The sequence below is a fragment of the Elephas maximus genome, chromosome 20 (assembly GCF_024166365.1).
Source record: "Elephas maximus indicus isolate mEleMax1 chromosome 20, mEleMax1 primary haplotype, whole genome shotgun sequence".
NCBI classification, from domain to species: Eukaryota; Metazoa; Chordata; class Mammalia; order Proboscidea; family Elephantidae; genus Elephas; species Elephas maximus.
The window spans coordinates 67,499,609-67,513,371 of record NC_064838.1 but is presented as its reverse complement, the minus strand read 5'-3'; the positions used below and the strand labels follow the sequence as shown (position 1 = coordinate 67,513,371).

Genomic DNA, 13,763 nt, shown 5'->3' with positions numbered 1-13,763 from the left:
GAGGAGGCTCACCTTACTAAGCAAGCCCAGAGGCAGCTCCAGCCATTGCGGCCATCCTATTAGCCAAACATAGCTTGCCGCGGGCAGGGTGGCTTCGTCAAAACTTGCTCTCCTTCTGCAAGATCCAAAAAGAGAACCTCAGCTCCTTTGCCAAAGTGCTGTCAATGCTACTTGCCCAGGAAGGCTCTTCTCAGATGCAGAGGTAGGCTGGGTCCACCATGCCAGTGGCTTTGGATGGATGGGGCACCCTTAAAATGCCACAGCAGAGGCACACAGCACATGTATAGCAGCGCATGACACAAGCCCTCCAAAGGGATAGGGTTGATTCGACTCATAAAACCATCCATCTCTCTTTCATCGTATCAGTTGGTCAGTCTTTGTTCAAAAACAAAAAGCTGATACAAGATATCATTTTTAACTGTTTCTACCTTTTTTTATTTTGATGTTTTATGGCAAAATCACAGCTCTATTAATTTTCACAAACTGAACACACCCACGTAACCATCCCCCAGACCAAGGAACAGAACACCACCACGAGTCCCCCCCTCCCCCACCATGCTTCCTTCCAGGCTCTATCCCGTTTCCAGGAGTAACTACTATGATATAAGCTTACACTTTAAATCTACTTTGGGTCAAAGAATTTAATGTAAGAGCTCAATTGGGGGATCTTTTCTTTCCCTAGGTGTCTGTTTCTATGCATAAAACTTTCTCCACTTTAATGAGACTTAACTTGGGAGAGGAAGTTTCCATTTTCTTCTAGTGTTCTGTAGAATTATCTAATGTTGATCCGTTTTCTTGATGAGATTACTTCATCTCAGCCATAAACTCTGACAGCCCATCGCACATACCCCCATCTTCAAAAGTAGCCTTTGGAAAGGGTTTTGTTTCTGTATGTCATCATTATGTATGCGTTCACATGGCCAACTTCCTGTTATATCTTTTATCTAATTTCTGACTGGAGAAAGTGCCTTCATCAAAAAAATGTATAAATAAAAACAAAAAAGTTAGAGTGTTTCCACCATTTCTCTTAATCTTAGCTACGTCACAGCATCCCCAGCCGTGACGACACCAAGGGTCTCAAGAACCTCAAGTTCTTCCTGTGCGACAGGTGCTGGACGCTTTTGGCAATGGGTCTGGGAACAGAAGGACTCTCACAAGGCCATTTAAACCACGCGATCATTTTGTAGGGGTGCTCCATGAATGTCCATGCTTTTAAGTCACTCTCTGGCAGTGTTTTTTTTTTTTTTTTTTTGGTTTTTCCCATTAACTTTTGTCATTTCTTACTGAATACTGAGCCCCACCACAGCTTTCCATCCATAACTGCTTCCTGGGAGTGTGTTGTTTTCGCTGTTGTCTTGCTGTGGACTTAGCCAATTTATGTACAACTGTCACATGCTTCTGCCACACCCGCGTTGTCACCGTGATGCTATTTTTTCTTTCTGTCTGTTTCTTCCACAGGAGTTTAACCAGTAACCTACCCAGTGTGAACCTTCCCAAAGTACCAAATCTGCCAGTTAACATCCCTCTAGGCATCCCACAAATGCCTACTTTTTCGGCACCCTCATGGATGGCTGCTATATATGATGCTGAGTGTGTATTCAGTTCACATTAGATCTAATTTAAATTTAAGTGATCTTGGCATGGATATGTATTGTTTATTTCCATACATCCTATATAACAGAGATGAAGATAGATAATTAGACATATTTTGCTGATCATACAGAGACAATATTGTTTATTTCTGGCATGCATCGTGTTTGTGAGACATTTTCTCTACATATACAGCACTAACAATTTGTCTTACGCCCACTGAACGCTTGAGGAACTATGTTGCACTTCCTGAATTCTTTTGCAAAAGCATTATGCCTTTTTTTTTTTTTTTAATGCAGGTAGCATGACATTAGGAGTTAGTCATCCAAAAACAGTCCAGGAAATCTCTTCAATGGGCCAGCCAGTCATCTCTGACCCCCTATAAATCTAAGAGGAAAATACACTTACCTAGAAGTTTTTTTTTTTTTAATAAATAATTTTCTAGAGACTGTTTGAACCATAGGAGCCCTGATGGTGCAGTGGTTAAGAGCTACAGCTGCTAACCAAAAGGTCGGCAGTTTGATTCCACCAGCCACTCCTTGGAAACCCTATGGGGCGGTTCTACTCTGTCCTATAGTGTGGCGTTGAGTTGGAATCTACTTGACGGCAATGGGTTGGCTTTCGGTTGGGTTGGTTTGAACCATAAAGCTTATTTCTGGTGTCACCAAATGGTACGATATGGTGATAGTATGTTCAGGGCTTAAATGAAGACTTGTGAACAGATCAAGCCTTAATAATGCAGACGTTATGTAAAGATACTTTCAAGGGTCATAATGCGATATGAAACAGGAAGAACTCTCTAGGTAGCAGGAAGGTCTGTGAGAATTTGAAAATGCAAGATTCAAACAATAAAAAATTTAAATTTTTGGTAGCCATATCACCTGTGGTCTGAAAACCAGGACTGCCCAGGGTGGTTTTGCTCGGAGGCTGCTCTGTCTCTTTAAGCCAGCAGTTTGAAGGTGAGGCGTCTGAGCAGCCATTGCTTCTAGCTTAGGAAACAAATCCTCTGTCCTTTTTTCCTTGGTGAGAAGACCCAGCACTCCTAAATTCTACCTCAGAGAAATTAAATTAGAACCACGTGCGTGATTTAATAAGTGAAATAAGGTTTAGTGATTCTGTACCCTCCTTTGATCCTTTTCTTATTCCCTAGCTAATTATAGGCCAGATAAGCTTTTTCTTGAAAGAATAAATTGGCACATTTTCAAAGGGAAGTGTTATTATCAAAGGGATAAAAAATGATCTGAAGCTGGCAGTGATGTTTTGAAAATCTTAAAATCACATCCATCAAGACGGTCCTAGGCATTTTTATTTTTGCAGTGATCCAGGTAGAGAACGGGACATGTAAACGACAGCTCTACCTGACTCCTCCAAAGCTGTCTCATATTTATAACAACCTATATTTGTTTGCGAGCTCACAAAGAAATCATACGGTCAATGTGTCTGATTCTCTTTTAAAGACAAATTAAGACCTCCAAAAATTAGCATCTAAAAAAAAACTTCTAAAAAAAGAAACACAAATCATATTCATGCTAAGATGACTACATTAGAAGTTAGATTAGGTAGTATCTGTTCAAAATCTTAAAGAATAAATATCTGAAATCTTCTCCTGCTTTCCTCTGTGCATGCTCTGTGACATTGGTTTTGAAAAGATATGAATCAAGACATTGTGACAATGCAGATAATGGTCTCTATTCAATTAGTGAAGGCACGAGTGGGAACACGTTTTGGTAACTGCTCAGCAATCAAAATAATCTTGGTGCTATTGCCTTAACATTAACAGTTTATCTTAAAAATAAAAAGAAAATATTCTTTTCCTCATGTCAAAACTTAATAATAAGCTCTTCAAAGAAAAGGAAAAAAAAAAAACCCTAGAAGAATTTTTTGAAAGTCTGAAACCAGATGGGTGTCAAAATGTTGTTGTAATAAATACCAATTATTGCATTCATATGTACTTAATGATTTAAAACATACAACCGTGCAGTTCCAAAATGGGGCTTCAGCTAGACAAAGTTGGGGTTTCTTTTTCCCAAGCACAGGATGGGGTCAGGGGAAGGCTGAACTTTCCCCAGGGGACAATGCGTTCCCCGGCTTTTGAACAGTGCTTACGGCAGTATCTGAGAAGAAGGTGTGGGTTCTCAGTCACCCACCAGGAAATGCCTGATTCTATATCTTTTCATAATTCTGGTCGCCTCCTTTGCCACCTTTCATTTTAAGGACGTGTTTCCATGTTTCCTGCTCCTTCGTGTCAGATACATCTACGTACTGACCTGAGACTGGTCTGTCCTTGAGAGCATTGCCCTGTTGGTCCCACCGTAGGGTCCCTCTCGGCATGTTGGGAGTTTGCCCCTCCGCACCCCGCAGTAGCTGTGTACGCGTTATGCACTAGCTCTCTTTCTCTCTGAAGCATTAATTCAATGCAGCTGGCATCTGTCACAATAGAAACACCCACTCTCATCTGTTTCTATAGACGATGTCAGAACAAGTGGTAATGCATGGTGTGTCGGCCATTTGATAAAGTACCGTGTTAGCATTAGTGGTATGCGAGGAAGGGGGTGGGGGGGCCACCCCTCCGAGCTCCAAATGGGACTGCTACAAAAGAGAAAGGCAGCCAAGAAGGGCAGGAGGGTGAGAGGTGAAGCATTTCCTGTGCACAGGCTTTCCGAGGACACCCCAGGTAAACGTTTCTTAGACGTCATTGTGCAGAAAGGAGTCAAGACCAATGTCTCCATCTGTACAGAGGACTGGGTAAGATGACGCAACAGTCAAAGAGTTCAGGTTTGAGCCCCAAAGCATGGCAGGTATCCCTTGTCCACTCACCTCCCCCTGACTGGCCTCGTCCTGGGGCTGCCTGTGCAATGGGCTGGTCTATGAAAATTGGAGCAACTACCAAACTGAACTAGAATCTTGGATTCAAGGTATCCAGGTGTGCCTGTCTTGATTTGAGTCACCCCGATTTCTTTCCAGCTCTTCAAGAGAGAAAGCAGGTCCTCGCTCACCACTTTGTTAGCACTGGCCTTGTGAAACGGGAAGCCTTTTGCAATCTCCAAGAGGCCTCTGCCCTGGAGGCGAGCTGGGGAAGTGCATGAAACCCTGAGTTTTAATAACTGCATGTTGCCATGTAGTTATTATCCGTTGAGACTTACTTCTCCCCCTGGTTCGTGGCCTTCATCTGAATCATCACATGTGTTAATGTGGTTATTAAAAGAAGGCTGATTTTTACCATACACTGTTCTCCGCCTTGTTATGGGGCAACACCTTCTTCAGACTTCTTGCTGGTCTGGAGCAATTGGCCACGCAAAGCAGACTAAGTCGTGTATGGTAAAACTCAAAATCTGCCGGTGGAGACTGCCCCCGCCTCCAGCGCCGACACACGTCGTTTGTATGTGGAAGCCACCGTTTGCCTCCTAGCCCCAGTTGTCCTCATGTCAGCTTTTTCAGAGCCTGAGGCCAGTGGATGACTCCTCTTTTCTAATCTTTATTCTGCCAGTAATGGGTCGGGCACCTCAGAAGACCTGTTCTGGAAACTTGATGCCCTGCAGACCTTCATTAGGGACTTGCACTGGCCGGAAGAAGAGTTTGGAAAACACCTGGAACAACGGCTAAAGCTGATGGCAAGTGACATGATTGAATCTTGTGTCAAAAGGTGAGCAAAGTTGTCTGGACAGGCTCTTCACGCTTTCTCTACTCTATACTGACTAGGGAAGGCTAGATGGCCCCAGGGGCGCAGTGGATAAGAGCTCGGCTGCCAACCAAAAGGTCGGCAGTTCTAATCCACCAGCTGCTCCTTGGAAACTCTATGGGGCATTTCTACTCTGTCCTATAGGGTCGCTATGAGTCAGAATCGACATGGCATTGTTGTTGTTGTTGTTGTTGTTGTTGTAGTTAGGTGGCCATGTGGTCAATTGGCCATAATCTGGAACTCTTTGGAGAAGATAATAGCTTGTCAAAGTCAGCTGAAGTGTTGACTGCCCAGCCTAGACTCCGCTTCCCTGCCCCTCACCTGTCTCAAACTCTGAACACTCTGACCACAAGTTTTTTAGTGGTTGTTGGCTCCATGAGGGAAGATTCTTATCCACTCCTGTTCATCTCTGTAGCCCCAATATCTGGCAATGTTTCGCACAAAATATTCACTTAATAGATATTGATTAAATGTATATGTGTGTGCTTGGAAGAACGGTTGGATGAAAGAAAGAAAAGAAAATGCATTTCTGGAGCTGGCACATCCAGCACAGGTAAGCAGCGATCTAGTGATTTACCAGCAACATGGGCAGGACCTCAGCAGCATCATCTGTCCTGTATATATGAACTGAGTACCTACTATGTGCCAACTATGAGTTGTCTTGCCCAGTATCTAACTAGATATCAAAAAGGGCATGTGAGATATTGAGCATGCATTTTGATGTCCCACAGATTGTCTGCTTTGTCACCGTGGTATGTCATACTGAGGTGGGAATGCCACATTTGAAGCTCCCAGGCGGATAGTCCTGAGAAGGAGCAGGGAAGAAAATGAGGACAGTAAGCATCCATTCAACAAAAATCGCCTGAGCGCCTCCTATATGCCAGGCGCAGTGCTGAGTTCTTGGCTTACAATGAAGAATGGGAGGCCACACCGCTTCCCTCATGGAGTATCTATATCTGTTTAAGATATAGAAATAAAATTCCACCAACTTAACATCATCATCATCATTCTGTCTATCCCCAGACATACATCCAAATTCTTTCTCCAGCTCATAATGGTTTCATTATTTTTCTCATTCAAAAAGGACCACAGGCAGCTCAGGCCACTCCATATCTCCAGATGTTGTCTAGTTTAGTTGATGGATCAGTTGCAGGTGGTAGGGGCTCAGTTTGGCTGGGAGTGCTCTGAATTCATCCTTTTGTATCTTGGAAGAAGAGAAGTAAGAGCATCAAAAGTGGGAACTCAAAAGGCAAAAGAGCAACCTGATCCCAGGTAGGTGAGCATCTCAGCAGGATTTGGGAAAGGAAGCATGTGCTCTAGAGAATCTGGGCAAGTGTCTGGTACCACGTCTGGAAGCTTAAAGTCCTGGTGATCCAGATTTGGTGTTGTACTATTTTCTTCCCATTCTTAGAACTAAAGGCAAGACTTTCTCAAACCCAACAAGGTCAAAAGTTTCCTTAGAGTACTGAATTCCACCATCTTATATACAAAACCGGTTGCCATCGAGTCAATTCTGACTCGTGGCAACCCCAGGCATAGACTATATCAATTTCAGGAAAAGCAACTCTGTTTTCCCACAGTCAAACTATTGTACCAAAAGGGAAAAAAAAAACAAAAAACAAAAAAACCCACTTTATTGCAGGACACTTCCTGGAGGCAAAAAGTTGTCCCCTGATCTGTTCTAGGGGCTAAAATGCATTAGACTTAAAATTTGTCTGTGGACAGCTTTTGATGTGGTACAGACATTTGCACAGTAAGACATTCATACCCATCTCTGAGAAGCCAGCCTTCTGAGAGTAAGAAATACGGAGATGCTTAGAGAAAAGGGGAAGACATGTGGATGTCAGAGGAAACAGTGACTCGTTTTATCCCTTAGCACATCGTCATCACGTCTTCGTGAGTCAGCCACCTCGAGGAATGTGAGCTGCTCAGAGGCAGGGAGTAGAAGGTATTAGTTTTTGCACCCATCGCTCTCCCCAGGTCCCAACACCATGCTTCGCATGTGGCAGCTGTTGAGTAAAGTTTTATTGACAGAAGCTGGCCATCGACACATGTATTCCTCTAGCTGGCCCTGGACGCTTCAGTTTCCTTCTGTCCCTTTCCATTAAAGCCCTTAACATCAGCACAAACAAAAATAGTTGGAAATATCAGCCCCAGACCCCCAGATTCAGAGGAAAGAATGTGAAGATGACCTTGACTGTTCCAGGAAGTGGAATCTGCACTAGTGGAGCCTAGGACCCACCCTTTCCTCTTTGCCAGACCCAAACCCAGTGCCGTCGAGTTGATTCCGACTCTTAGCGACCCTGTAGGACAGAGTAGAACTGCCCCATAGAGTTTCCAAGGAGCGCCTGGTAGATTTGAACTGCCGACCCTTTGGTTAGCAGCCGTAGCACTTAACTACTACGCCACCAGGGTTTCGTAGCCCCTTGTCCTAGAACGACAATTTAGTAAGGGCGTTGTTCCGTAGCTGTAAACTTGCAATGCCAAAAAGTGAGAAAGGCACTTCTCGTTTCTAAGTTTTGTCATTCATTTAGCAGACATCTGCTCAGCCTCCAGTCTAGTCTGCGTCAGGTACTGTACTAGGTAGAAAACAGGTACCCGATTCTGCCCTCAAGGGTAGTTGGTTTTATTAAGGGACCTCCCATTCCTGGCTTTTGGTCCCATAGAGAAAAGTCAGTGGGTATCAGCCCTCTCGGTCACATTAATTTTGCATTCAGCTTCCTCTCTCTGCAGCCCCGTGCTCAAGGGCTATGAACAGTTCTCCTGTGAAAACAGAAGACGATGGCTTCATTGGGAGGGAGGGATTTGTCATTTCCATTTCTTAAGTCGTGCCGGAAGTGGCACACCAGCTTCCGACGATCAGTACAGGACCTGTCCACCTCAGTCCCCACCAGCTGCCTTTCCACACAGCCGGAAACCAAGCATGTTCAGGCAGCAGAGAATGATTAGCGTGATTAGAAAGGGGCTTCAGTGCCCTGAGTCTTTAGAAACCAAGATACCTTTGCTTTAACAGAATCCTGTAATATATAGGGGTGTCTTTTTTTTTTTTTAAGTTTTTTTTCTTAAGAACTGGGCTTCCAACCTTAGAAATTAGACTTGGCTTGCCTGCATGCACCCGGGCATGTTAGCAAGCTGGCATCCTTTCCTGAGCTCACTAGCTGTGCAGTCCTGCTAGGCACTGTTAGAAAACCGTGAATGCAGCCCCTCTAAAAGCAATGCTTTCCTGGAGGCCGCATCATCTCCAGAACCTGACATCGAACTGCGGTGCTGAAAAGATCCCTTGGACTAGAAGAGGCTTTAATAAGGCCACTTACTGTTTTAAAGACCAGTGATGATGTGACCCACTTCTCTGAACCTTTTAAGATAGAACTGGGCCCCTTTAAAATGCTGATATGGAGGATTATACACCTGCATTGCCAGCTGACCATGCCGGGCTAGGTTTTGCCTGTAAATGGTTAGTACATTGCTGGTGTCACTCTGTTACCTGACTATGTCAGAATTGGAATCCCTGGGGTGTACAAACAGTTCATGTGCTCAGCTGCTAACAAAAAGGTTAGAGGTTCAAGTCCACCCAGAGGCACCTTGGAAGAAAGGCCTGGCAATCTACTTCCAAAAACTCAGCCGTCGAAAGCCTTATGGAGCACAGTTCTACTCTGACACACACATGGGTCTCCACGAGTCAGAATCAACTCGACAGCAACTGGGTACTGCTACTACATCAGAATGTTATATCGGGAGTCCACCATCACACAATTCTTCAATTGTAAGTATATTATGACATTTCGAATGATAAAAATAATATATCCTTATTGCAAAATAATACACTGACATTGGGAAAAAACAATGTAATAGCAGCTCCCCAATACTACTCTTCCGATTTCCCTCCCTTCTCCAAAGGCAGCCATCTGTAACAGCTTGGTATATCCCCCTTTGCTTTAACAAGCAAAAAAATATTTTTGTAGTCTTTAAAGCAATATAATGAACTTGCTGGGTTTCAATCTCTTTTAAAACCAGAAAGAACAAAAACAATAAATGTCACTTAAGACTTTTTTCCCCTACCATGAGGTTTTGAAGTTTAGAAGCCGTTTTTTTTTTTTTTTTTTTCCTTCCCAATGAAGCGATTCAAAGTAGGCCATTGCCAATGAGAAAGAAAGTGCGTATGTTATAATGCTGTAATCGGGTTTTGTTCATTCATTCATTCTCCTGCAATTAGAGTTCTCCATAGCATGGAAACAACAGACAAAAATGCACCGAGCTACAGGTGTTCCATGTACTGCCGGAGCGGGGGGCGGGGGTCTACTTAGCTGTCTCCATGAATAGGCCCACCATAGTTGGGAAAATCATTTAAAAAAGAACACACGTGAAGTCATTGTTGATTGAAACTGATTACAGCCCTCAGTTTTCTTTTTCCCTGACCTCTCAGAAAATGTCTCCTCCACCCGCTGCCATCTGAACACTGAATTAATCTTTTCCCACTTTGTTTTAATAGAACCAGGATTGCATTTGAAGTTAAACTGCAAAAAACCAGTCGATCAACAGATTTTCGAGTCCCACAGGCAATATGCACCATGTTCAATGTTATGGTGGACGCCAAAGCTCAGTCAACAAAACTCTGCAGCATGGAAATGGGCCAAGAGGTAAAAAAAAAAAAAATCATAATAATAACATATTCTTTCCCCTCCATCGATCATGTAGAAGATAGCTTCACAAATTCCTTCCATCCACTAGGTTCAGAAATATACTTTAACATTTGTGGATTAAGATGCACACACAGTCTGCAGATGAGTGTGTGGTATCTGTTTGTCAAATACATTTCCAAGGCACACGCTGGTGTGAATGCCATTCATTCACTTGGGCGTGATTCCTGGCAAGAGTTGGGGTGGCTGCAAAGTTCCTTGAAGCCGAATGGTGTTTGCCGACCTTTTTTTCTTAGGCTGGTATCTCTAACAGACCTGTGGCTGCCAGGATGCAGGTTATTTGCACACCTGAGGTGCATGTGATCACTTTGGACATCTGGAAAGCAGATCTTTCTTTCTTATACCAGGCAACTTCTGCAACCGATCATGTTAGCTCACCCTGCTACCAGCCCTGGGCCAGCAGGTTCTGGAAATCGTAGACTTTCCAATTTTCATTAGATTGAGTTGATGGTGAAATGTCCCTGACCTGCTAAGTTTCCAATTCCAAGCGGTATTTAAAATATAAGAAGAAGGAAACAGCACCTTGGGCTTGATTAAAGATTATCATGATCATTTTTCTCCAATGGCCTTACGCCAGCTAGATATTCATATACCAATTTAGAATTAATTCAGAAACATTTCTGGCAACTCTCATGCTGTTGCCAATTGGCAGAAATTGCTCCTAAATCAGATCTTTCGATACCAGCCTTACATGCTCAGGATTTTTACTAAATTACATTTGCTCCTTATTCGCTGTTTATCTTCTCTCTCGGCACCTTCCATTTTTAAATGTGGATGGGTGGTATTCTCTTCCTGGCAAGATCATCTCTGTCCTTGCTTCTCCCCCAACTCACTTCCTCAGCTACCCCCAGGCAGCTTCAGGAGCAGAAGGGGACCTCTCCCTGGGGTTACACTCTGGGCAGTGGGGCCAGTGCAGCAGGCTCCTTGCTTTTCTTCCTAGACCCGTTTGCCGCATTTGACTGAGCTGGAGCAGAGGTTCTCAGATGTCAGTGTACTTCAGACCCATCTAGAGAGCTCCTTAAACCACAGATTGCTGCACCCCACCCCAAGAGCTTCTGATAGATCTGGGATGCAACCCAAGAATTTGCGTTTCTGGCCGCTTCCCTAGTGATGCTGGATGGGGGACGACAGTGAGAACCAGTGGCCTGGAGGCTCAATGACCGAGGAAGAGTAAGGAGAAGGGTGCAGGCACTAGAACGACCCCCTAGTGAAGGGCCTAGGTTGGGTGTCCGGACACATGGATTCTTGCCCTGTGTCAGTCTGTGCTGCAGACTGAGGTTGGACAGGTCATTCATTCAGGCTCTTTGAGTCTCGGTTTTCTCTTCTGTAGAAAGGACAGCACTATTCTGGTTTTATTCAGTCTGCTTGTAGCTGCAGAGTCAGTTCTGCAGACTTTACCCAGCCCAACATGTGAAACAAATAAAAGTAGGACTTCTCTGAATGACTGGGGAAAGGGGGCTGAGGAAGAGAACCTCAAGGCCAAGCTGCCACGTTCCTCACCATCACTGCTTCTTTGCTGTCCAATGCCCACCACCCACCTGAGCTTTTCTGGGGGACTGTGAACAATCCCTTAGGCTTCAGAGAGCCCACTTTAAAAACTCAAAGATCCCTTCGAGCTCTAACTTTCCAGAATTCTATCCCCTCTGGATTTTTCTCCCTGTGGAGCTTCTTCTTTTGTTTGTTTGTAATATAATTCACATACATTTTAAGATAAAATTCACATACATTCACCAAGTTGTACAGCCATGACTACTATTGAATTTCAAAACACTTCATCGCTCTGGAAAGAAATCCCAGACCCATTAGCAGTCCCATTCCCCACCCCTCTACCCACTGCCAGCCCTAGGCAACTTCTAATGTCCTTCAAGTCTCTAAGTATATTCCTATTGTGGACATTTTATATAAATGGAACCTTACTGTGTAGGCTTGAGTCTGGCATCTGCCATCAGCATGTTTCCAAGATTCATCCTTGTCACCGCATGTTATCAGTTTCTTTTTTATGGCTGAATATTTCGTTTTATGGATATACCACATTTTGTTTATCCATTCGTGAGTTGATGGATGTTGTTTCCGTCTTTTGGCTGTTATGAAAATTGCCACTGTGAACATTCACGTACAACTTCTTTACGTGGACCTGTGTTTTCAGTTCTCTTGGGTTTACACCTAGAAGTAGAATTGCTGGGTCCTGTGGTAACTCTGTGTTTAAGTTTCTTAGCAGCTTCAAAGTGTTTTCCAAAGCGGTGGTATAGTTTTACATACCCACCGACAATGTATAAGGGTCCCAATTTCTCTATGTCCTCACCAACACTTTTTAGTGTCTGTCTTTTTGATTACAGCCATCCTAGTGGGTGTGAAGTGTATCTCATGGTTTTGATTTGCAATGATATTGAGCATCTTTTTATGTGCTTATTGACCGTTTGTGTATCTTCTTTGAAAAAAATGTCTGGTTAAACACTTTGTCATTCTTTAAACTGGGTTATTTGTCTTTTATTACTGAATTGTAGGAGTTTTTTTCTTTTTTTCATATATTCTGGGTACTAGATAATTATCATATATGTGATTTGCAATTATTTTCTTCCATTCTGTAGGCTGTCTTTTCATTTTCTTAATGGTGTCCTTTGAAGCACAAACATTTTTAACTCTGATGAAGTCCAATTCATCTACTTCCCCTAGGAGCATCTTAGGTGTTTATGTTACCTGAGTTTCACAAGGATGACATCAGACCAGAGTGAGAAAGGGTGGAGGCAATAGGAATGGCTTCCTTTTCCCCTCAGCAGACCTGACAGTCCCTCTCCACATTGATTGAATTATGGCCATATTTAAAGAGCGCCTGCATACCTGTTCAGGACGGCTGAACAGTTCTTCCAAACAAGCCAAGTCAATCTGATGTTAACAGCTTTGTCTTTTTGAACTGGGGGTTTGGGGAGACTAGTGGGAGTGGGGGCTTGTTGTCACAGACTCAACTGAGGATCAGATAAAAGTTACAGAGCCATTTTCCAGGAAAAAAAAAATAGTTTTACACAATTTTTAATTTCAGAGGATCCATGGACCGTTTAGGCCCAACTATGGACTCCAGTTGAATATATATACTGAGAAATAGCAAGTTGGCTTTTATCACAGTGGCCCCTGTCTCTCAGCTTTACTGCTTCTGTGCTGGGATGGAATGAAACTGGCTTAACCTTGGAGTCTGGATTTCCAGGAGAGCGGGTTGTCCAGTGGCTTAATCGTCCTGTGAACCTCACACCTTGGCTGCCAAACTGTGACCTTGAACAAGTCCCTTTCTCTTGTAGGCTTACTGTCATCATATGTCAAATGAGGATTTAGTGTGTAACTCCCAACCTTTGGGTTGCATGCAGCTAGCTGAAACTGGGGATAAAAACTGACTCACAGCAACCCTATAGTACAGAGAAGAACTGCCCCATAGGGTTTCCAAGGAGCATCTGGTGGATTCAAACTGCCAACCTTTTGTTTAGCAGCCGAACTCTTAATCACTAAGTCACCAGGGTTTCGAAATTGGGGATAAGGCCCCCTAACTTCTAGCTATAAGATTAGGAAGTTTGCATATGCCGAAATAGTAAGATTTTTGCAACTAGACAGCAGTGCCTGTGTCTTTCTGAACATGGTTGTTTGATAAAGTATGTTGCTCCCATGAAACTCTTTCAGATGGAAACTATAACTGAGGATTTTTAAACATTTCTTTCTCTTGTTGAAATAGTGCATACCCCCGGCCTAAGTGATCATTATTAAGGGCCCATCCAGCACTGCATTCTATTCTATGATTCTGATCCAAAGACTGT

General features: G+C 43.5%; 1 protein-coding gene across 3 annotated transcripts in view; it reads left to right on the top strand.

Moving 5' to 3' along the window:
* CADPS (calcium dependent secretion activator) overlaps positions 1-13,763 on the top strand; it is a 578,687-nt gene that overhangs the window by 473,665 nt on the left and 91,259 nt on the right. For 2 of the 3 annotated variants that reach the window (XM_049861704.1, XM_049861702.1), the window contains 2 exons: positions 5,078-5,233; positions 9,759-9,906. In XM_049861704.1, coding sequence (XP_049717661.1) covers positions 5,078-5,233; positions 9,759-9,906 — 304 coding nt within the window. Of the gene's footprint in view, positions 1-1,458; positions 1,591-5,077; positions 5,234-9,758; positions 9,907-13,763 lie in introns of all 3 variants that reach the window. The other variant, XM_049861703.1, reaches the window with a different exon arrangement.